This window comes from Rhineura floridana, chromosome 16, assembly GCF_030035675.1.
Source record: "Rhineura floridana isolate rRhiFlo1 chromosome 16, rRhiFlo1.hap2, whole genome shotgun sequence".
Lineage (NCBI taxonomy): Eukaryota > Metazoa > Chordata > Lepidosauria > Squamata > Rhineuridae > Rhineura > Rhineura floridana.
In genome coordinates, this window is record NC_084495.1 from 27,418,135 (window position 1) to 27,439,696 (window position 21,562).

At 42.2% G+C, this 21,562-nt stretch overlaps 1 protein-coding gene across 1 annotated transcript in view; it reads left to right on the forward strand.

Moving 5' to 3' along the window:
- THOC2 (THO complex subunit 2) overlaps nt 1–19,857 on the forward strand; it is a 62,659-nt gene extending 42,802 nt beyond the window's left edge. The window contains exons 29-39 of the mRNA XM_061598333.1: nt 342–526; nt 1,206–1,311; nt 2,050–2,492; nt 2,739–2,797; nt 4,321–4,356; nt 15,077–15,214; nt 15,530–15,599; nt 15,691–15,848; nt 16,212–16,288; nt 16,378–16,425; nt 19,038–19,857. Coding sequence (XP_061454317.1) covers nt 342–526; nt 1,206–1,311; nt 2,050–2,492; nt 2,739–2,797; nt 4,321–4,356; nt 15,077–15,214; nt 15,530–15,599; nt 15,691–15,848; nt 16,212–16,288; nt 16,378–16,405 — 1,300 coding nt within the window. The 3' untranslated portion in view covers nt 16,406–16,425; nt 19,038–19,857. The remainder of the gene's footprint in view (nt 1–341; nt 527–1,205; nt 1,312–2,049; nt 2,493–2,738; nt 2,798–4,320; nt 4,357–15,076; nt 15,215–15,529; nt 15,600–15,690; nt 15,849–16,211; nt 16,289–16,377; nt 16,426–19,037) is intronic.
- Nucleotides 19,858–21,562: the final 1,705 nt, after the last annotated feature.

Below are 21,562 nucleotides of genomic sequence, written 5' to 3' on the forward strand. Positions count from 1 at the left end.
CTCATGTATATTCCATTTTTATCACATTCTTCTAAATGTTCATCTCCTTTCTATGTTTCAGAAAAACATTAAAGCCCATTAATAGGGTTAGTGGTTTACTTTATTTTCTTTTCAGAACAAGGAAAAAGATGTGTTTGATGGCAGAGGTGTTGAGGATCTGAGTAAGGATTAAGGCATGACAAGTGATTTGAAGAAAGTTATGTCATTCTAAAAATCAAAAGTTTGTATTTAAATTGGGAAAGTTGCAATCTACAGTTAAATCAGTTTTCTCTTTCCAAGCAGCTATCCTAGCCTTTTCTTTGTTTGTTTTGTGCATATTTAACACTTTGTGCGGCTTTCAGCTATTCTGGACAGTTGAAAAGTAGAAAACATTGCATGGTCCCTGAAAATGATTTCCACCACAAGGACCCACCTACTAGGAATGCAGTACCTACAACAGTGCAAAATGGGCCAGGTGGAGCTGGGCTGCCTCCTTCGCTCACAATAAATGCAGCTAAACTGGAAGAAAGCACTGCTGAGGAGACTGGTATGTCACTTGCAAGATAAATAGGGGGAATTCACACTGCTGTCTTATTAGGAAGAAAACCTAAAGTCCAATTCATTCATGTATGCATATTTCTAGATTACTGAACAGCTGATAACTTGCAATTAAGTGTGAGAAATAACTCATTGAAAATTTTTGTAACTGAGATAAAGTGAATTAAGGCTCAGTCACAGATCCAATCCTGGTCTCTTAGTTATGCGCATGTGAGTGTGAACCAGCCCTAATACTTGTTTACCTCAATATTAACAAGAAGGGAAAGATGCATGTGTATTATACACTACATACTGCTTCAGAGATTTTAAAAAATGGCTTCTGTGGTGTGAAAAGGTTAAGTACCTGTTTACCTGAGAGCAAGTGCCACTGAAATCAGTGGGACTTGCTTTTCACATTTACAGTGTTGTGCTATAAGTGTTTATAATAGTTTTTTCTGCACGTAACTACTGTACCAATAAAATTTGCTGAGATTATTCTGAGTGGTATCCACGTTGTGATTTTTCATTACTGACAAATGATTCTTGATCAATTCCATTGCTCAATAGAATAAATGTGATTTACCTGGCAATTCAGCACAATATAATTGGTTTTGAGGACTTTATACGCCGCTGAGTCAATCAAATAAACCAGTGTTCATTATCTTTTCTTTCTTTCTTTCTTTCAACAGATAAATTATTAAAGGAGAAATCTCAGGGTGCTGTTAAAGTGATCAATAAAGCTGCCAATGCAACACCAAAGGTGACCACGAGCAATGGAAACAGTGCTTCTAACAGGTAACTGCCACCCTTTTCTCCTTAGAATGTAAATTACCTTGGGAAAGAACCCATTCCTTCGAAGGAGGATAAAATCCTGGGATTAAAATCTTTCGGTTTTGTCTGGGGTGAAAGGAGACAGCTTTTTTTTTGTCCCCATGGCCATATAAGGCAGCATTAGGATGGTGTAATAACACTTTATGGGCTGCTAATGCAGGGATGCAGCAGGATTCAATTATGCTGATTCTTGGCTCAGTGAAGACCCTCATGCATTCGGATCAGTGAGGAGAATTACAGTTTCTCAGAACAATATGACAGTTGATTTATAGTGCATTTTCACTTGCTACCAGATTGAAGAACAACCCCCTACAAGACAAAAATTGCCTCCTTCAGTTTGAGGGAAGGAGGTGGTTGTGGGTGTCTTGTCTTGGCAGAAGCCAGCAGCAGATAACAGCTGGCTGATGCCTAGGGTCATGTGCATCACCAGTTGATCCTCTTATTATGGACTGAGGCAGAGAAAAGTGACGTGTTTCTGAGCGTCGGCGCTTGTTCCTGATAGCCCAATCCTATTACCAGAAACGGCCATCCATTTGAGAAAAACATTCATCGCTGCTCCTCCACTTAAATTTAAAAAGTGAGAGGATACTTCTCATTGTTTAGACGTTTGGTGACAGCAGAAAATGTGGAAATGGCTCTTTTTAAAATGAGGATGGTTAAATTGCCTCTCATGTTAATATTTCATTATTTTAATTCTTGCAGCAAAGTTATAAAAGAAAAAGAGGACAAAGAAAAATGTGGGAAGGAAAAAGATAAGGAGAAAAAAGAGAAAACTCCAGCTGCCACTCCTGAGGCCAAAGCACTTGGAAAGGATGGGAAAGATAAACCAAAGGAAGAACGGGCAAACAAAGAAGATAAAGCAAGAGATACCAAGGAAAAGACGCCTAAATCTGATAAAGAGAAGGAAAAAGTCAAGAGAGAAGAGAAGTCGTCGAAGGATGAAAAATCCAAGATCATCGTGACCAATGCTGAGTCAAAGTCAACTGCAGAAAAGGAGAGAGAGAAGGAACCGTCCAGAGAAAGAGATGTAACCAAGGATGTGAAATCCAAAGAAAACATTAGAGGAGGAGGTGGAGAGAAGGTGCCAGTAGCTGGGTCCTTGAAGTCACCTGTTCCCCGAACTGAAGCATCAGATTCTGAAAGGGGTAAGCTTACCTCCTTGTACTTCTCTGTTTCTTTAAATAACATATATAACAGGGTGGAAGGTTTTGATTTTTTTTCTTTAAAAAAACCTATTTCTGTTGACAGCTTAAGGAATTAATTTTTTGGTGGGACTACTCTAGAAGATTGAGAGGCCATCTTGAAGATCTAGATGGAACTTGAGGATTCCAAGCACTGATGACCTATTGATTTTGATTGTTTACTTAAATCAGTTTCTTTCTCTTTTCCAGAACAAAAACGTCGCAAAGTTGATACCCATTCTTCTCCATCACATTCCTCAACAGTAAAGGTTAGTATAGCCTGAGGAAGGCAGCGCCCATTTTAGGCTCTCGTGTTTGGAATGCCAGTGTCCGACTTCCTTCAAGTTTTGTGCCAAGTGGAGCCATTGGAGGTTTTATATTGCATTAGAAAATGCATTTTTTTTCTTGGTTGGTGGACTCTTTTTTCATACAGTATTAAAAAAATATATTTTTTAAAACAAAAATTAGAAAAAGAAATTTAAAGCTTCAAGGACCTAGCACAAATGTTGTAAATAGAATTTGGAAGTGTCAAGAAAAAAAAATTAACCCAAAAGTGCCTCACTGTTTTAAAACAGTCAGATATATTTTTGGAGTGCAGTGGTAGCTACAAGCAAATGAGTCTCTTGCAGCAAGGAGAGAGGAGCATATTTTTCTGCACTAATATAGAAGAATCTATAGCACTGAAGAGTTCCTGGAGGATTATGGGATTTGCGATACCTCTGAATTCATCAGGCTTCTTGATGAGCATCATACCGCTGTGTGCCTTCCAAGGAGGAGCCTTGAAAAGGAGTCCCGTTTTAAAAGTCTCCTTGGTGATCAGTTCTCCTGTAGTTGTATATATTCAGTGAGCAGGCATCTGTTGCACCTTCCCTGCAAGGTTTGTTTATATTCCAGTGGGTTACCACCCTGTTGAGCTCTGCGTTACGCTTAAACCAGATGTGGCAGCCAAAACCTTCCACCCAGCAAAGAGAAAACCCCCAGCAGTCGAGTGCAGCACAAAACCATGGCTGTAGCCTTCTTGAAGACTCAGGGTAGCAATTCCTTGCTCCATGTTTATATTTTTATTTCTAAACCAACTAAGCTCATGGAATCTTTGAATTTGCAGTACGTTGAAGCTTTAAAACTGTAAGTTACTGATACTTCATCAGAGCACTGGGATGGATTATGTGGGGGTATCGCCATCTTGCCAACATTTAAAAGAACTCTCTCAAGAGGTTGGCTTAAGACGTAGTAAAATTTCATTATTATTTTTGAGTAATAATTGATAATTGGGATGAAATCCTCCATATGCTTGCTTGGGAGCAAGTCCCATTGGTATCAGAGGGACTTTATTCTATGCAAATGTATGGGAAAGACTGCAGTATACATTTATAATAGTATGTTTTTTAAAATATTTCTAAAGTAATGCTATGTTATGGCTATTAAGGGGAATACTATCCACACTTTTAATGTTAAGTTAGGAAGACAGATATTTATCTCCCCTCCACCCCAACCCAGTTGCATACCTATGGCTATTCATGTAACACTTTTTTAAAAAATATAGTTTGCAATATAGTGTGGGTTTGGGTGTTCTAAAAGAACTAATAAAATCATATTTATTTTGTATGTAGCTTGTTGTATATAATTAGTATAGGTGTGTGCATATGATCTTTTTTGAGAAGTATTAATACTGGATTTATTCCCAGAAGGAGTAGCTGTTCTTTGTTTCAAGGGTATGGCCGTGCTTCCCCAAGTTCCTGTGGTTTCTGAGAACTTTGCGAGCTTATGTGTCATCTCCATTCATTTTCTACAGGACAACCTCAGCGAACTCAAGGACTCTTCAGCAAAGGTTTGAGTCTTTCATTCGGCCACAGAGAATAAATAAAAATTGTGGTTTTTTGCAGTTTTGGCAGGTCATGTTTAAGTTTACTAGCGCGTGTGTTAGTACAGTGGGATATATTGTAAAGCTGTGTGTAAAATGTTCATATCTAGCTGCCACAAGAGGCTGTACTGTATTAATGCAGTATGTCTATGGTTTCATATTGTGTTATAGGAACATCCTACAAAGCTTATTGGGGGTTGTTCAAGATCAGTAATGGTACACAGACGTCTCTGAAATACAGCTTGCCAGCTGCTGCTGATCTTCCCTGCCAGCTGCTGCTGATCTTCCCCTGCAATGTGCAACTGCATAGAATGTTGTTTTGTTCAAGGTCATACTGTTCAGTTCCAGCAGGGCACCACTGGAGCCCATCAGTCCCCCACATGGTCAGTCCTCTTAGAAGATGCCCCAGAATCCTTTACAACTGGGGTTTGATTCTGTAGCACACATTCCTCAGTAGTCTAATCAGTATGGAAAGGATTCCCTGAAGACAAAAAGTTAGATAACTACACTGACATATAAGCAACCAGGGAGATCTGTTGCTTATATGTGACACTTTCTGGCTAGCTGCTGTTTGAGAAAGAGTCATGGACCACATGGACCCATGGTCTGATCCAGCACTTCTGATGTTATTCAATTTCTTGAGTGATCATATCCTGAGTATGATTTCCTTTTAGTATGATTTGCACTTAAGCTTGTGTAATATATCCATTTCATACTTTCTAAAGGAGGGAAGAATTTTTGCATAAACAAAGCAGCATTTAGCTTGTACTCCAAACTGCTGCAGTTACACGTGTTCTCCTGTGCTGTTCCTCAGCTGCCAACTAGAGACATAAAATATTTTATTTTTCACTGGGTTTCAGTTGGAAACTAATAGTACCTCTAAAAGAACACAACATTTTCCATAGGAGGTATACCATCACTGCAGGGGTTGTAGCTCCACCTATCGTGCGAAGGCAAGAATGTTTTTGAAGTCGAGACTAGGGGCGTCAGGCCCCTCCCACTCTCCAGTTCATTCTTGCCTTCGTACGAACAAGTCTGATATTCTTTAGCGTAGCTTTAGCTAAGTTTCTGTGTTTTTTGTTGCTGTATTTGTCTGACAGGGTGTGGAGGTTTTGTTACTTGTGTGTTTACCGAGTGTTTTCCTTCCCTCTGTCTTGTATCTAACGTTGTGTTCCCATTCCTGGGGAATTCCCTTTGGGGGGGGGTCTCTCTTGCCCGGGCCATTGATTTTCCCAGTCTTTCGTCCAACGGCCATCAGAGGGACCGCGGCTGCGGTTCTCTCTATTCCCAGCGGGAGCTTGCGGCTGCAGCTCCCGGCGTTATTTTCCTCCCGTTCCTGGCCATTTGGGTCAACTCCGTCCCGGGTTCTGCCGCGGCTTCTCTCCTCACGGCAGTACCTTTTTTGGAATATCTCCTTGAGAGCCTGCGGCTGCAGCTCTCTCTTTTTGCGGCTTTTACCTGTCGGACTGTTTTGAGCCTCGCTGCCTGGCATTTTCGCGCCGCAACGGTCCCTGCAGACGGCGGCTGCTTCCTCCTGCTTCCTTAGCGGCTGCGGCTTTTTTGCCTTTTTTCCTAGCCGTTCCCTTATTGTTTTCTGCGCCGTGACTTCACTTATCGGCCCCGCGGCTGCAGCACGAGCGGCTCTACCTCCGTCCGCCATTGCCTCTTCATCATTGTCCGCCATTTTTTATTTTATTTTCCCGCGCCTGCTCCGGGTGCCATTTTGTTTGTCCCCTTTCCCTCTCCTGTACTAATAATAGAGGGCTGCCAGGGTTACCTGTAGGTGTGGGGCAGTTAGGACCCTGTAAATATACAAGGGTTCTTTTACCACGCGGCCATCGCTGCTGCCCCTTGCTACTATTTGACCTCTACAGCTTCTGTGGCTGTATCTCAAGACTGTGACTGTGATCTACGCTGTCTGCACTCTGCTTCTGTGACTGTCTCTTCAGGCTGTGGCTGTGCTCTATACTGCTGCTAGGGCTGTGTACTGAGAATATTGATATTGTGCACAAATTGTACTGTACATTCTGCCCCCTCTGTGGCCATGTACCAAGCCTGAAGTCTATACTGTACATTCTGCCCCCTCTGTGGCCGTGTACCAAGCCTGAAGTCTGTACTGTACATTCTGCCCCCTCTGTGGCCGTGTACCAAGCCTGAAATCCAGCCTACAATACTAACGCTGATACCATAGTGCATCCTGCCCCCTCTGTGGCCGTGTACTTAGCCATCTGCCAGTGTATCCTACCCCCTCTGTGGTCGTACACTGTGCCCGTTCGGGTCCCTACATTCTGCCCCCGCTGTGGCCGTGTACTGCACCCAAAGTGAATACAAGATGGCAGAACAGCCAGGCATGTCTCAAACAGCCAAGCCGCAACCTTCCAAGGCAACTAAGACTAAGCATGCTAAAGCACTGGCTAAGACCAAACATCTTTCCAGCCATAGCAAACCGAAGCGTCCACGCTATGCTTCTGTGCCGACCCCCACCACAGCAGCTCAGGAACACATAAGAGATATATTTCATTCACCTGCTGCTTCCTCTGACGAGGAGGACTTTGCTGGCTTTCCTACTCAGCCTTTGCTTAACCAGCCTCCCTCCATGTTGCCGCCCAGGGCTTATCCTCCGTCTCAACCCACGGAGCCAGCTACTCAGGCACAAACATCTGCTCCAACAGCTACTCAGGCACAAACATCTGCTCCAACGGGGCTGCAGCTGTCCCATGATTTCCTTTCCCAACTTCAAGGCATGCTGTCATTTTTCACCCAAATGCAGTCACCACCACAAGTCCCTGCCATACCTCAATGCACTATGGACCAACATGCGTGTCATGAAGCACACCCTTCCTGTTCCCCAAATCCCTTTGATGTAGCCAGAGGCAGATGTGTTGACGAAGCTTCGTATGGGGAGGAGTCAACCTTCACTGACCACGTTGAAGGAGATGACTGGAGCGACTATTCGGATCATGAGGAGGATACATCGTATCGCCTGTTTAATGCCTCAGATTATCAGCCCCTGGCACGCAGGGTAGTTAACACCCTTGGTCTCCAAGCTGCGCCTTCAACATCTACCACTCCAGCTATCAAAGGGGCCAAGGCCCTCAAATCCCCTGCACCTACTGAGCACTACATCCTGGTGCTGGACCCCATTGCCAAACTGGCCTCTGAAGAATGGTCTCATCCATTCCAAACTCGCCGCTTCAAGAACCTGGCTGACAAGCTTTACGCCCTAGCTCCGGACTTTGCCACCAAGCTAGCCGTCCCTGGCATAGACGAACCGATCGCTAGCCTAGTTTCACGATCTCTTTTGCCCAGGGAAGTAGAATTTTTTTTTTAATGGTTTTAAATCTGTTTTTATCCTGTTGTACACCGCCCTGAGAGCCTGTTGCTATAGGGCGGTCTAAAAGTGCAATAAATAATAATAATAATAATAAAGGACGCTACTGAGCGACGACTAGACTTCGCCCTCCGCAAAAATCATGAGGCCACTGCTTTCTCCATGCGTGCCTTCGCATCAGCCTCCGTCTTCTCCAGAGCAGCTATGATGTGGCTGGATGATCTTTTAGAGGACACTAACCCGGATCCTGTCTCCCTCAGAAGGTCACTGATAAAGTTGCGTAAGACAGCGGCGTTTGTGGCTGATGCCACTTTGGATGCCACTCAACTGGGGGCACGAGCCATGACGGCTCAGATAGTTGCTCGACGGACCCTCTGGCTTCGCCACTGGCAAGCTGACTCTGCGGCCAGAATGAATCTGTCTAGGGCTCCTTACTCCGGATCTCTACTCTTCGGCGAGGAAGCCTTAAAGGCAGTGCTGGTTGATCCCAAAGACGCCCACAAACCGGTTTTGGCCACTGTCACGAACATCGACCACAGGCCTTTCAGGCGACTTCCTCCCTTCTGCACTAACCAGCCCTTTCGAGGAACGCGGCCAGGAGGACGAGGCCGTGACTTCAGATCGTATGACCCCAATTCCTTCAGGGGATCCTGGAACCGGCGTTTCCAGGGCAGAGGTCAGTACCAAGGGCGCAGGGGTACCTCATCGTCCTCATATAGGGGAGGGCCTCGCCAACGCAAGCAGTATTAACGCACCTCCCGTTTGTGGCAGATTACTTAATTTTGGAGACCAGTGGCTGCGCCTCACTACGGTCTCCTGGATCAGGGAGCTTTTCTGTTATGGCTATGCAATAGAGTTTTGGGCGACCCCACCAGACAAATTCCATCCGTCCCCTTGTCCAAGGGCACCAGCCAGGCACAGCATCATGCAGACAGCTATACACCACCTCTTGGACATAGCGGCAATAGAGCCAGTCCCCACAACTGAGAGGTCGGAAGGGGTGTACTTCCTCCTATTTGCTGTGCCTAAACGAGATTTGTCATGGAGGGCGGTATTGGACCTCAAGTTCGTCAACCGTTTTGTAACATATCGCAGGTTCAAAATGGAATCACTCCACTCCATTACAGAGAGTTTGCTGAAGGAGACTTTCTGGCTTCTATTGACCTTAAGGAAGCGTATCTCCATGTGCCCATTTGCATAGCCCACAGAAAGTTTCTTCGGTTTGCCTTTGGCCACCAGCACTTTCAATATAGAGCGATGCCGTTCGGCCTCTCCTCTGCTCCAAGAGTATTTACCAAAGTGCTACTCATTCTAGTGGCTTATCTCCGGATTCAAGGGGTTAATTTCTACCCATATCTGGATGATCTGTTAATACGGGCAAAGTCTGAAGAGCTGGCTCATCATCATTTAATGATCACCCTCAATGTCTTGCAGGCCTACGGCTGGCTTGTCAACTTCGACAAAAGCCATCTTCAACCAACCCAATGCCTACTACATCTAGGGGCGATGTTGGACACCCTACAGGCAATGGTATTTCTGGCTCCAGATCGCATCACTGCCATCACAAACATCGCAAGGTCCCTGATGCAACAAACATCCGCAGACGTCATGCTTCTAGCCAGGGCGCTCGGAATGTTCATTTCTACCATCCATATTGTGCCATGGGCTCGAGCCCACACTCGTCACCTTCAGTGGACTTTGTTGCCATTTCAACAGGACATTGCCAGCTCCAACCATCGCAAAGTTCACTTGAGCCCCGCACTGCGCCTCTCCTTCCGCTGGTGGACGAGGGCCCAACACCTTTCCAAGGGCATGCCGTTCAGAAAACCCCGCAGAACTGTTGTAACCACAGATGCCAGCCTCATCGGCTGGGGAGCCCACTGCAACTCCCAGTACGTTCAGGGGGTTTGGTCCACCGCAGAGCAGACTCAAAGCATCAACTGGCTGGAGCTAAAGGCTGTCCACTTAGCTCTACTTCATTTTCAGTCTCAGTTCCCTTTGGACCATGTTCTCATTCGAACAGACAACACGTGTGTAAAATCACATTTGAACAGACAGGGGGGCACCAGGTCTCATCCTCTGCAGGACTTAGCCTCCCTCATCTTTGTCTGGGCAGAACAACATCTACAATCCCTGAAAGCAGAACATCTCAGAGGGATTTGGAATGTGACAGCAGACTGGCTCAGCAGACAACAGGTTTTTCCGGGAGAATGGAAACTTCATCCAGTCATTTTCCATCGTCTTCAGTGTCGGTTCGGCGCATTCTCAGTCGACCTGGTTGCTTCCAGTCACAATTGCCAGCTTCCCAGGTACTTTGCCCGATACTTGGACACAACAGCGGAAGCAGTGGATGCGCTATCAACACCGTGGCCAGAAGGTCTTTTGTACGCCTTCCCTCCAATACCAATGTTAGCCAAAACCTTGAGGAAGGTGCGAAGCGAGAGGGCACAGCTGGTCCTGATAGCACCATTTTGACCACGCCGACCGTGGTTCTCGAACCTTCTTGCAATGCCAGTAATGGATCCTTGGACAATCCCAGTCAGGCCAGACCTTCTATCACAGGGTCCAGTATGGCACCAGGACTCCACTTGGCTCAACTTAACAGTGTGGCGTTTGAATGGGGACATTTGAGGTCGGCTGGCCTGTCTGACGCTGTTATTGATATTATCTTGGCCTCGAGAAGACCATCTACCACTCGTATTTATCAACATACTTGGGTGGCTTTCTCCAAGTGGTGCCAGTCCCACCACCACGATCCATCCCAGGCCACCATGCAACAGGTGCTACAATATCTCCATAACGGCTTCATGATGGGACTTAGACCCAACACCTTACGTCGACATAACTCGACTATGTCGTCTATTCTATCAGTTTCTTCTTATGGTGCGACTATTGCCTCACATCCGTTCATCAAACGCTTTTTGAGGGGAGTTGCCCTACGATCTCCGGCTGTTGTCCATCGGTTTCCCTCATGGAGTTTGCCGAAGGTTTTGCAGACTTTGCAACGCCCTCCGTTTGAACCCATCAGGACTGTGCCTCTACATATGCTGTCCTTCAAGGTCTTGTTCCTGATCGCAATCACATCTGCCAGACGAGTTTCGGAGTTGGGCACATTGCCTTCTGCTCGCCATCTCTGCGTCTTCCATAAGGACTCTGTTGTACTGAAGACTGATCCTTCCTTCCGTCCCAAGGTTGATTCAGTTTTCCATTGCAACCAGGACATTGTTTTGCCTTCCTTTTCCCCGAATCCTACCCATCCTCTCGAGAAGGCTTGGCATTCGTTGGATGTCCAGAGGGCTCTCAAGACCTACCTGTCTAGGACCCAGGATATACGATGAACTGAGTCTCTGTTTGTATCCTTTAACCCATGTTCTATAGGGCATAAAGTAGCTAATTCCACCTTATCCCGCTGGTTGCGGGCTTGTATTGCCTTAGCTTACGAGTCCCTTAAGCTTCCAGTGCCAGCTAGCATAACAGCTCTTTCAACTAGGTCAGCGGCTACTACGGCTGCTTTTGCTACCAACGCTCCTGTTGCTGATATTTGCAGGGCTGCAGTCTGGTCTACCCCACACTCGTTTATAAGGCATTATAAAATAGATCGCTATGCCTCTGCTGACGCCTCTTTTGGCAGACGAGTGTTGCAACAGGTTCTTAATGAGGATTAGCATGTGGGTGGTCCCTCCCTGTATGGGCTGCTTTGGTACATCCCGCTGTGATGGTATACCTCCTATGGAAAATGTACCATTGGTCTCACCTGAAAGGTGATTTTCATAGGAGGTATCCCATCACGACCCTCCCAGTTGGAGGATGACTAGATATTTTCTCATGTGTTATATATTCCTGTTACGCTATTATATTTAAATTTTATAGTGAAGTCAAGACTGCTAGTTCTGTTATTTCGCTATGTTGGAGTCACGTTATTATGAATGTTACTATTGCGTTATTTTCCTGCTAGCAGGCCTGTTGGCCTTGTTATTGTATTTTTAGATATTTCTCTTTAGACTCGCTGCGAATGAACTGGAGAGTGGGAGGGGCCTGACGCCCCTAGTCTTGACTTCAAAAACATTCTTGCCTTCGCACGATAGGTGGAGCTACAACCCCTGCAGTGATGGGATACCTCCTATGAAAATCACCTTTCAGGTGAGACCAGTGGTACATTTACTCTGTGCAAGCAGCAGTTCCATCTACGTGCACAAGCTGAAACATCTATGGTATCTTCAAGGATTGCCCTTCACAGGGAGTCTGCAAAGGCATTGTTCTGAATTAGAAAGCTAGGGTTGCAGCTGCTTACCATGTGGCATTGGCGAAAAGCAGACCTGGTCTCTAGCCTACTTTTTAAAAAGGCGGGTAGAGTTGCCTGAACCAAGAGCACCAAGAAGCTGCAACTCTGAATGGCCAGTAAGTGTTGAACTCAGTGATTCCCTCTCCTGCTGGTTGGATCAGCCTCAGTTATTTCACCTGTATTCAGTTCAGAACTGCAGCTAAACTTTGCAAAAGTACCACCACAACGGGAGATTTGGGTGTTAGAGGAGAGAGTTCAGTGCAGTCATTATGAGAATAGTGTGACATTCCAAATGATATCACCACACAGCTTCTGTCACAGTTGCGCTATAAATATTTTGCTCTAGGGTGGACATTCAGCCCCTAAAATGGGTGAGCAACCTTTTTTGGGTTGTGGGCACATGCAGGCAGTGGATAGACAGGTAGAGGTGAATGGACAGGTAGAGGTGAACAACCTTTTTTGTGGTGTGGGCCACATGCAGGTACTGGGTGGAGCCAGAGCTAACTATGTGAAAAGACATAAGTGTTCTGGATTAACTAATCTGGAATAAATGTCGCCCTGCTTCAGTGTTTACCATGACTTCCTCAGATTAGAAATCCCAATCCTATACAGCTTTATTCAGAAGCAAGCCCCACTGGATTTGATAGGTATACTCTCCTATAAGCATATAGAGGATTTTTCTGTTTTAGTACAACAGACCAATGCAGTTACTGTTCAGGAAAGAAACTGAAAGTAATTCCTTTCTGGCTTTAGTGTGTTACAGATACACATGGCAGAATGCTGCCAATTTGTTCTCGGACAGCTGGAGAAAATGCTTCTTTTCCCCAAGCTATAAAACTAGGGGAGTATCATATAAACACACACACATGCCAGTTTATTTTTAACAAATAAAATGCTGTCCCTTCCAGTTGTTCTGAAACTCCACAAAAAGAAATAAAAACACTTTTTTGAAAAAAACAGAAGAAAAGAACAGGAAGGAAGGAATGCTGATGGGATAGAAGAATGGGGCAGCATCAGGAGGTGGGGGACACATAAAATGATGTGGGGGCCACAGGTTGTCCACTTGTGCCTTAAAATGTAAATTACATGAGGGACAGACAAGAGCTGGTAATGTAACAAATTCCATTCATGAAAGAATGGAAAACAAAAATCAAGCTAAGCTTGTTAGTGAGCACAGTATTACATTACTATAGTATGAAAGATATTTTTATACAAAGCCTTCAAAGACAGAAGCTCCTGTCTCTTAGTCCTCTTCCTAACGTAAGAATCCCATCCACCCTCTACCCTGGTTCCAGACCCTCTGACTGGTTTTAAACTGACCAATCCCAATTGCTGCTCCTTCCCCAGCATCATGCCCTCCAAAGGTTGCCCCTCCCCCTTACCTTAACATTGCATCTTGCCAGCAGTTTCCCCTTTCCAATCCAGGCCCACTCCAAAACAATAGAACATTACACTTCAGGAACATAAGGTAATAATGTATGGTGTTTCCTGCTGCAAGATGCGATGGTCACTGGCTTAGATAGCTTTGAAAGGATTAGACCTATCCTCCATGAACTGTCTGTTGGTCACTGTTTGTCATGATGGCTTTATAGACCCTTCATGTTCAGAGGTATTAATTAATACCAGTTGCTAGGGAGCAATCACAGGAGAAGTCTTATTGCTTTCTGGCCTGCTAGTGGACTTCCCAGAGGCATTTTACTGGCCTGTAGGGAAAACAGGATGCTTTGGCCTGATCTAGCAGGGTTTCTCTTACGTTTGATGTATAGGAAATACATCAACTTCTGTATGGCAGTCATTATGAGATGATACCTGAATCAACGTTTATGGTTTCATTAGGAGGTGTCTAAGGAGGGAGGAGGCTTGGATATATCCAAGATTATATTAGCAAAACAAACTAATCCTAGTGTATATTATTATTTTATATTAATTCAGAATAACCAGAAATAATAGGTTCTCTTGAGAAATGATTACATATGATTAGAAATAGTGGACGTTCCATGGGGAATGGTATTTCTAGACAAACTCACAAGCTGGGAAAATGCAAAATATGAAGATTGAATTATATGGATATGGAAGATCCTTGAACAAGATCAGCCATGTTTTTGTTTGAAAGCAACCATGAAGGAGGGGGTGGATGTAACTGTGGTGCTCGGTAGGGAGATCTAATACTTATCCCCTCTCCCTATGCCTCATTTACAACTTAAATTCTCTCCTCCCCTGAAGTTGCTGTTTGCTGTACATGGGGAAATGTATAGGTACCTGGAAAATTTAAATTAGGAAAACGCCATACCAGTCAGTTCAAATTGAAAAAATGGAACACATTTAAAAATGTGTTTAAAATCCCTTTCCTGCTTTGGCTGCTCTTATTTTGTTTTTGTGTTTTTTAAATGAATTATCCCGGTTACATCTGCTCCATATCATATCTAGGTTGGTCCTAGTACTTAATGCAACTAATTATACATAAGGAACTAGCGACTATACTATAACATTGTACATACTTTTATAAGTTACATGTGCTGAAAAAATTAAACTTGAATAAAAATTTATATTCATGCAGTTTTTCCATGATCAGTCATCTCTCCTTGCCGCTGAAGCGTAGTTATTTCATATACCCGCCAGCAATAAAGGCAAAGGGTAGCATTCAGGTTCATATACCTCTTAGAAAGGGGTTGACAAGCTATTTAAGCCTGTACCATTACAGAGACTTTTTAAATTATTTTAAGTAGTATATTAATGTTCTTAAATAAATTGATTAGTTTCTTATTTATTTAAATAGATCAGGCTCACAGTTAATTTCAGAATTATTTTGTCTGCTGTCCTTATTTTACTGAAATTTCAAGCTTCCTGTATTTCAGTAAGTCATAGTACTGAGTAAAAAAACATTTTTTCCAGCTTTAATTTTGCTTTTGAAATGTTCAAGGTGTTTTTGGAGTGTCACATAAGGAATAGCTGAGAGACTGCCAAAGCTTTAAGAATAAATAATAATTTCTGGTTTTCTGCAAAATACAATTATTTTAATGCACTACCTCAAGAGAGATGCATTAATCCTTGGTAATGTTACCTTAATTTAACAGCACTACATTAACCACTCGGCTCCAGCACTGTCCAAGAGTAAGGAGAGAGAAGTGGACAAGAAAGATTTGGACAAGTCAAGGGAAAGATCCAGAGAGAGAGAGAAGAAAGATGAAAAGGAAAGGAAAGATCGAAAAAGGGTTTGTTACCTATACATACTAATTTTAAATTGTCGTTTTTAAATTATGATGATAAGCATCTGCAAACAAAGCTACTTTCAATGACTGCTTTTAGTTTTCATTAGGACAAAAAACAGGAAGCACGTTGTAAGAATATGTAGTGCAAGTAGGCAAGTTAAAGAAAGGATTAGCTTTAACAAATCTCCTTAAGTCGCTTAGAAATGCAAATGGTTAAGTGGTATATAAATGTCTTAAATAAATAATAAGCATAATATTTAAACTGCAGTATTTTAGAAATCTATGTGTGTGAAATTTATTGATGTTGTATCTGACTAGGATCATTCAAATAGTGATCGGGAAGTGCCTCAGGATTCAACCAAACGCCGAAAAGAGGAAAATGGCACAAGTATGTTCTCTCTTGCTTTTTCTTTTCTGAATAATGTTTAGCTGGTACCATGAGTGGCCTTACTAATGTAGTGTTTGTCTTGTCTTTCCAGCTGGTTCTTCCAAACATAATAAGAGTGAAAGTCCCTCTGATTCTCCTCACTCCAATGAGAAGGAAAAGGAGAAAAGCAAATCAAAATCTTCAAGCAAAGAAAAAGGAGACTCAATCAAAGTTGAAAAGGTGGAGAAAAGCTCCTCTGGTAGTAAAAAGGCAAGACATCCAATTTTACTTTATCATTTTCCCCAAAATACTTACTTTCTTCTTACTCAAGTTGTTCAGTGCATATTAGGTAGGATGTGAAGCTCATTCTTTATTATGAATAGTAGTAATAACTGCACTTAATGTATAGAGTTGGGGTTAGTTGCATTTTAGTGAATGTATGTGTATACTTTCAATGTATTTTAATGTCTGAAATAGAACATAAGCAGAAACTGTTCAGGAAGAATACATCCTTTGTTTTTTGTCCTTTCACTGTCCTGTTAATATTATTTAGGCATTTTGATGTTTCGTGACAGAAAAATGAAAAGTGCATGTATAATTATTTTCCTTCTTGTTTTAACTCATTACGTGTAGGAGTCTAGACATGATAAGGAGAAAACAGAGAAAAAAGAGAAACGTGACAGTACTGGGGGGAAAGAAGAAAAGAAACAATATCCTTTCACTGTGTCATTAATCTTGTATAATTGTTTTCTAAGATTTTTTTTAAAAAAAATTAATTTCCCTTAATCTTTTGATTTACTCATAAATCTTCAGACAAACACAGATAATGAACAATGTTCTGACCAAGGTAAGAATAACTTTTTGATGTTCTCTCTTCACTGTAAGTGGGAAAGAGTAATGTAAAATCAAAGCAGTTATTGCTGAGCAAAAGGAAGTAGTGGTCCAGAGTTATGGAACTATTCAAATGAACATTACTGCTAATGCTAGGAAATTGGAAAGGAACAGAATGTGGATTTAGGGAGATGCCAATTACAGATGAATCCAGCACTGCACCAGATTTCATAATTCTTTCTATTCAAGGAAAGAATTGGGGGGGTTGGTTGGTGGGGAAGGAAGGCAAGGATGCTCAGGAGCGTGGGGATTGTGCCCCTCTCATATTGAGGATGAAAGCATTTGCACAAATAGGGCTGGAGAGTTCCCAAAAATAAAAAAAAATAGTTCTAAGTTATTGAGCTACTTGACTGCTTGAGTCCATGATGCCTCTTAATAAACAGTGTTCTTCAATTCACTTGCTTTTCAACACTGACCTGCAGCTTGTGCGCATTGAGTCTTGATCTCGGACTTGCTCAGCTGTCATGAAAGAGCGTTACCAAAGAAGAGTAATCTCTTGTGCTAGGCTGATCTATGACCTGCAGGTCGCTTCATGGCTCAAAGTTTGAGTGACAGTAAATATGCAATTGCCCCCCAAAGCAGTTACCACTCAACTGGTTCCCCATACCCCTTCAGCATCTAGTAGACATTATCTTGTTTTATGATGTCACAACATTTTGAATTTCCTCACTTCCTCTGTCATTAGTGGACTAGTGACAGGAAAGTGCGGAATATTATGATGTAATTACATGAGGTAAGTTTTACTAGGTGTTACAAATGGGGAGGGCAAACTAGATCAAGTCTTGCAAATAAGCTGAGAAAAGTTAATAGCTTGTGTGTGTTTGTTCTTTAAAGTACTAGCCTGCATTTCATTGCTAGCCATGGAAGAGAAGTATAACTGTCTCCTTTGTGTCCAATATGGATGCATTTTGGTAATGCAATCTGCCTTGCCAACCAGATTGATGGAGGAGAAGGGTGATCTGTTGCCTCTTTTACCAGCCTATTTCATTTCTGTGCTTCTTGTGAAAAAAGAGCTAGAACAAAATCGAAATGGAGCAGTCTGCCCCTCCTCCGCCAATCTACTTCCCCACCTGCATGAAATTCCTAGTCATCTATAGCTTCTAGGCGACTTCTTAAATACAAGATTGTGGATATGTGGCAGAAGGTGGTGGTCACTAAGTTGATGATGCCAATTGAAACATTCAACAGTCCTAAATCCAGCTCCTGTAACATTGGTTTAAAAAGTGTTCCTGTACTCTTTTCTATTCCTTCATAGAGAATTGTTGCTAAACTGTTTAAAGGCATATGAATATAATAATGTAAAATAGCATGCCCTGATTATTTACAGAATAGTGCTAAATCCCAAGTAGTACTCGCAAAAGTTGATCTGTAGAGCTTCATCAGTTAATGTGTTCTAGCTCCTGAACTTTTAAAGGACACCCTTTCTAAGGTCTATCATTCAACTGTCAAGACTAAAATAATAAAGAAACCACTTGGATTCTTACTGTCACTGTTTTAAATAAAAGCTTCTCGTGCTATCAAGAACTGCTGTATAGACTGAAGTTTTGTAACTTGGTTTTGACTTAATTAACATAAGTCATTTTGCAAGAACTCTCCAGTTACTCAGCTGATCCAAAGATGTCACCAAGGTAACCTGTATGTAGCAATACCAAAAAAGATCCCTGCAATATCTTTAAGACCAACAAACCTATTATGGTGTTCGCATTTGTGGACCAGAGGCTTCAACTCCAGCTAAAAGAAAAGTAATTTAAACTGCTGCATCTCTGTAATTAGACTTTGATAAATGTTGAGATGACTCTCATGAATTTATATTTAAATCAAAATATAGAACTGTGTGTGCTAATACATTAAAATAATGGTAAAGGTTGACAGGTTCTAATTACAAGTCAACATGCTCAAATGTCGAGGCTAAACATTCTTCAGGTAGCAGTATTGCTGCCAGGTATTCTGTAAGTGTCAAAACAGTGTTTACTACAGACATTTTACAAGATGAAGGGAATTAACAAACTGCTTTCAGAGTTTGTTCATTCTTAATCCATCTGCCTAATTTCAGGAACCCAGGACAGCACTGGCAATTTCACATCTTGTCATGTTTTACCTCTTATGGAACAGTTTCAATCTTTTCTGTAGGAAATGGTGTCACTCTCAGATTAATTCATACTGTAATTTATTCAAGTACTCAGTTTAAGTACTTTTTCCCCTTCATTACCACAGCTACTTCCCTTTCTACTTTTGATTTTGGGCCAATACAGCCACAAGGGTACCATGTCTTGATTATAAGTGCACAATGTACAATGGTGCTCGGTTTTATAGATGCTGTGCTGTGCTGTACCACTGCAAAGGGGACTTAGTAAGAATCCTGTTGAGCTGATGCTGTGGTAAAGATAGAGCCATGTTAACATATCTTGGGGTGCACATAATAATTGACATCCTATTTTATGCTTTTTGTTTACCTGAGTGAGAACAATGTCCGGCCATTCTGTTTGGTTACAATGTTAATTCTTAGTTTGTTTCAACTCCTGATCCTTTATGAAATGTATTTAATTGCTCTGATGTTCTCCCTTTTAGGCAAGCTTGAAATGGGAAGATACTGAGCTGTGACCAGATATGTATTTTCCAGAATATAGATTGCACAGAAAGTTGTGAATGAAGAGGACCCATCTGCATCTCCTTAAATTATTCAGTTCTCTGCTTTATTTTCCTCCCATTGCTGAAGATTTGATTGTTGAGTTGTACATTACTGTATTTTTAACTTGTCGCTTAGTTTCTTAAACATTTATTTTCAGTACCTGGCTGAAAGTGTTACATGTTCCATATTTTAGCACAATGTGCTGCAAATTGTTGCCATCGTGCAAATGAGGTTTTCATGTGTACAGAGTTTCACATTAGATTATCAAAATACTGCCTAAGTTTAGTAATTCTTTTCAATTGGAAATTCATTATTTTAGGTGTTTGAAAACCAACAAATAAACAGTTATTGAACCTTTGGAATTTACCTCATTCAAAATCCAGCTTTTATTTATTGTTTTTAACATCAATAACTAAAACCAAGTGGGAGCACTGTTTTCATGCAATGCTTATGAATTATTTGTATATTATGTGCGCAACATTGACCTGTTTAAAAAAAAGCAAACAAAAACCCCTACACTCTTACCGTTCCTTACTACACCTTATATGTTTGTCATAATGTTTTTAGAGAAATTGGGAAATACTTTCTTCCAAACAGAAATAAAAATTAGGTTTCAATATTACAGCAGCAGGAGCTTTGTATTGCTGGACTTTAGTCAAAAAAAGTTTCACAATGACATTTTTAAAAAAAGAAAACAATTTTTTTATCTGATAAATTCTACCAGTGTAACCTTTTTTCTAAATAAACAATAGTTTTCTCAATGGGTCGTAAATCATTGTGTGTGTTGCTTATTCAGGTGGTTTATGCACTGAAATTCTGGGAGCCGTATGCCAGTGGTGGGTGAGACCAGAGCAAAAATGGGTGTAACTCTTACTTTTGTACAGTAAGTTACATTCCGGACATGCAAAATTCAGAGGTTTCTACGCACCCACAGCTCTCCATCCATCATCCAGGCAACCAAAAGGCATTAACCAGAGTTCAAGTACACACTCTAGCCAGGCAAACACATTTGAGGAGGATGTGGAGCAGGCCCAGTGAGGGGTGTAGGTTGAAGAGACTTGGGGGTATGGACTGGAGAGGAAGAATGGCCTAGGGACAGTCCTGAAGATCAGATAAAGAGGCCTGAAGGGCCACCTTTGGCCAGAGGTTCTCCACTCCTAATCTAAAGGGAGACACAATAAGTAAGTCTATTTAAGTTCAGAGTAAGTTACCTTCCACCACTGAACCCAAACATTGAGAAGAGCCTGCTGGATCAAGCCAATGTCCTTGTCCAGGATCCTATTCTCACAGTGGCCAACCAGATGCCTATGGGAAACCGACAAGCAGGACCTGAGCACAAGAACACTCTCCTGCGATTTCCAGCAATTGATATTCAGAAGCATTCTGCCTCCAACTGTGGAGGCAGAGCATAGCCATCGTGCGGAACAACTGTACCCACCCATTTTTCTTATTCCACATTATTTATTGAGCCTTAGGGAAATAAGCCCCAAATCTTGCTGAAGTCATATTATTCTCATTGACTTATAAGCCAGTTGCTTTTATCAAAAGAAAAGGCAGAATTAAGCCTGTGTGTTCCTTTCCCCTCCCCCCACTTTTCAACAAATCAGTTTTGGTTTTATGACCAATACTGGATGGAGATAACAGAAAGGCCTATTAGTGTGACTTCAGTGCCTGTGATTATGATGTGGGAAGGTGGGGATGTCAGTCCTACCAAGGGTAGAGGGATGCTGTATCCAATGGTTGTCCTACCCAGAGTAGACCCATCGAACCTAAGTAACAACTAACTAAGGTTCATTAATTTCAATGGGTCTACTCTGCACAGAACTTAGCTGGATACCATAAGTCCCAAGTGAAATTGTCAAAATTTTGTCAGCAGCCTGTAGGCTGCAAGGTTAACTTAGCTTTTATGAGGGTTTCATATGGAGATCCAGAATAATGGGAGCTTTCATGTGACAGAATAGCATTTACAGAAATACAGTTTGCATCATTTTTATAAGTAGCACACTCACTTAAGTAAAAAGAAAAGGTGGATGCAGGCTTTCAGAGCTGATCTGTAACAAAGTCTGGAAAAATTCCATTGGCTTCCTTGGCGTTGTATATGACAGGAGAAATTATTTGTATTGAATTGTTCCGTCTGAATTGTCTAGAGTTTAAAGAACTTGGCCCATATTGCTATTTTTTAAAGTACATAATCAGGCCTTCCTCATTTTGTGCATTGGTTGGGTTTTTTTAAAAAAAACACCCTTAAACAAAGGGCCATTGAGACTCAGTGAAATCAATTCAGCTGTGCACACAGACTGAATTGACCCAGTCTGGAAAATAAAATTATGGACTGCCTAAATAAAACACCAAGCATCTGGACACCAGAGCCCTCTCAAGCTAATTTGTAATGATTTGTCTGGCTGAGAGAGAAGGTACCTAATAGGTTAAATGCTTAATTTTCTGTCTTTGTAAGGGGTTTTGC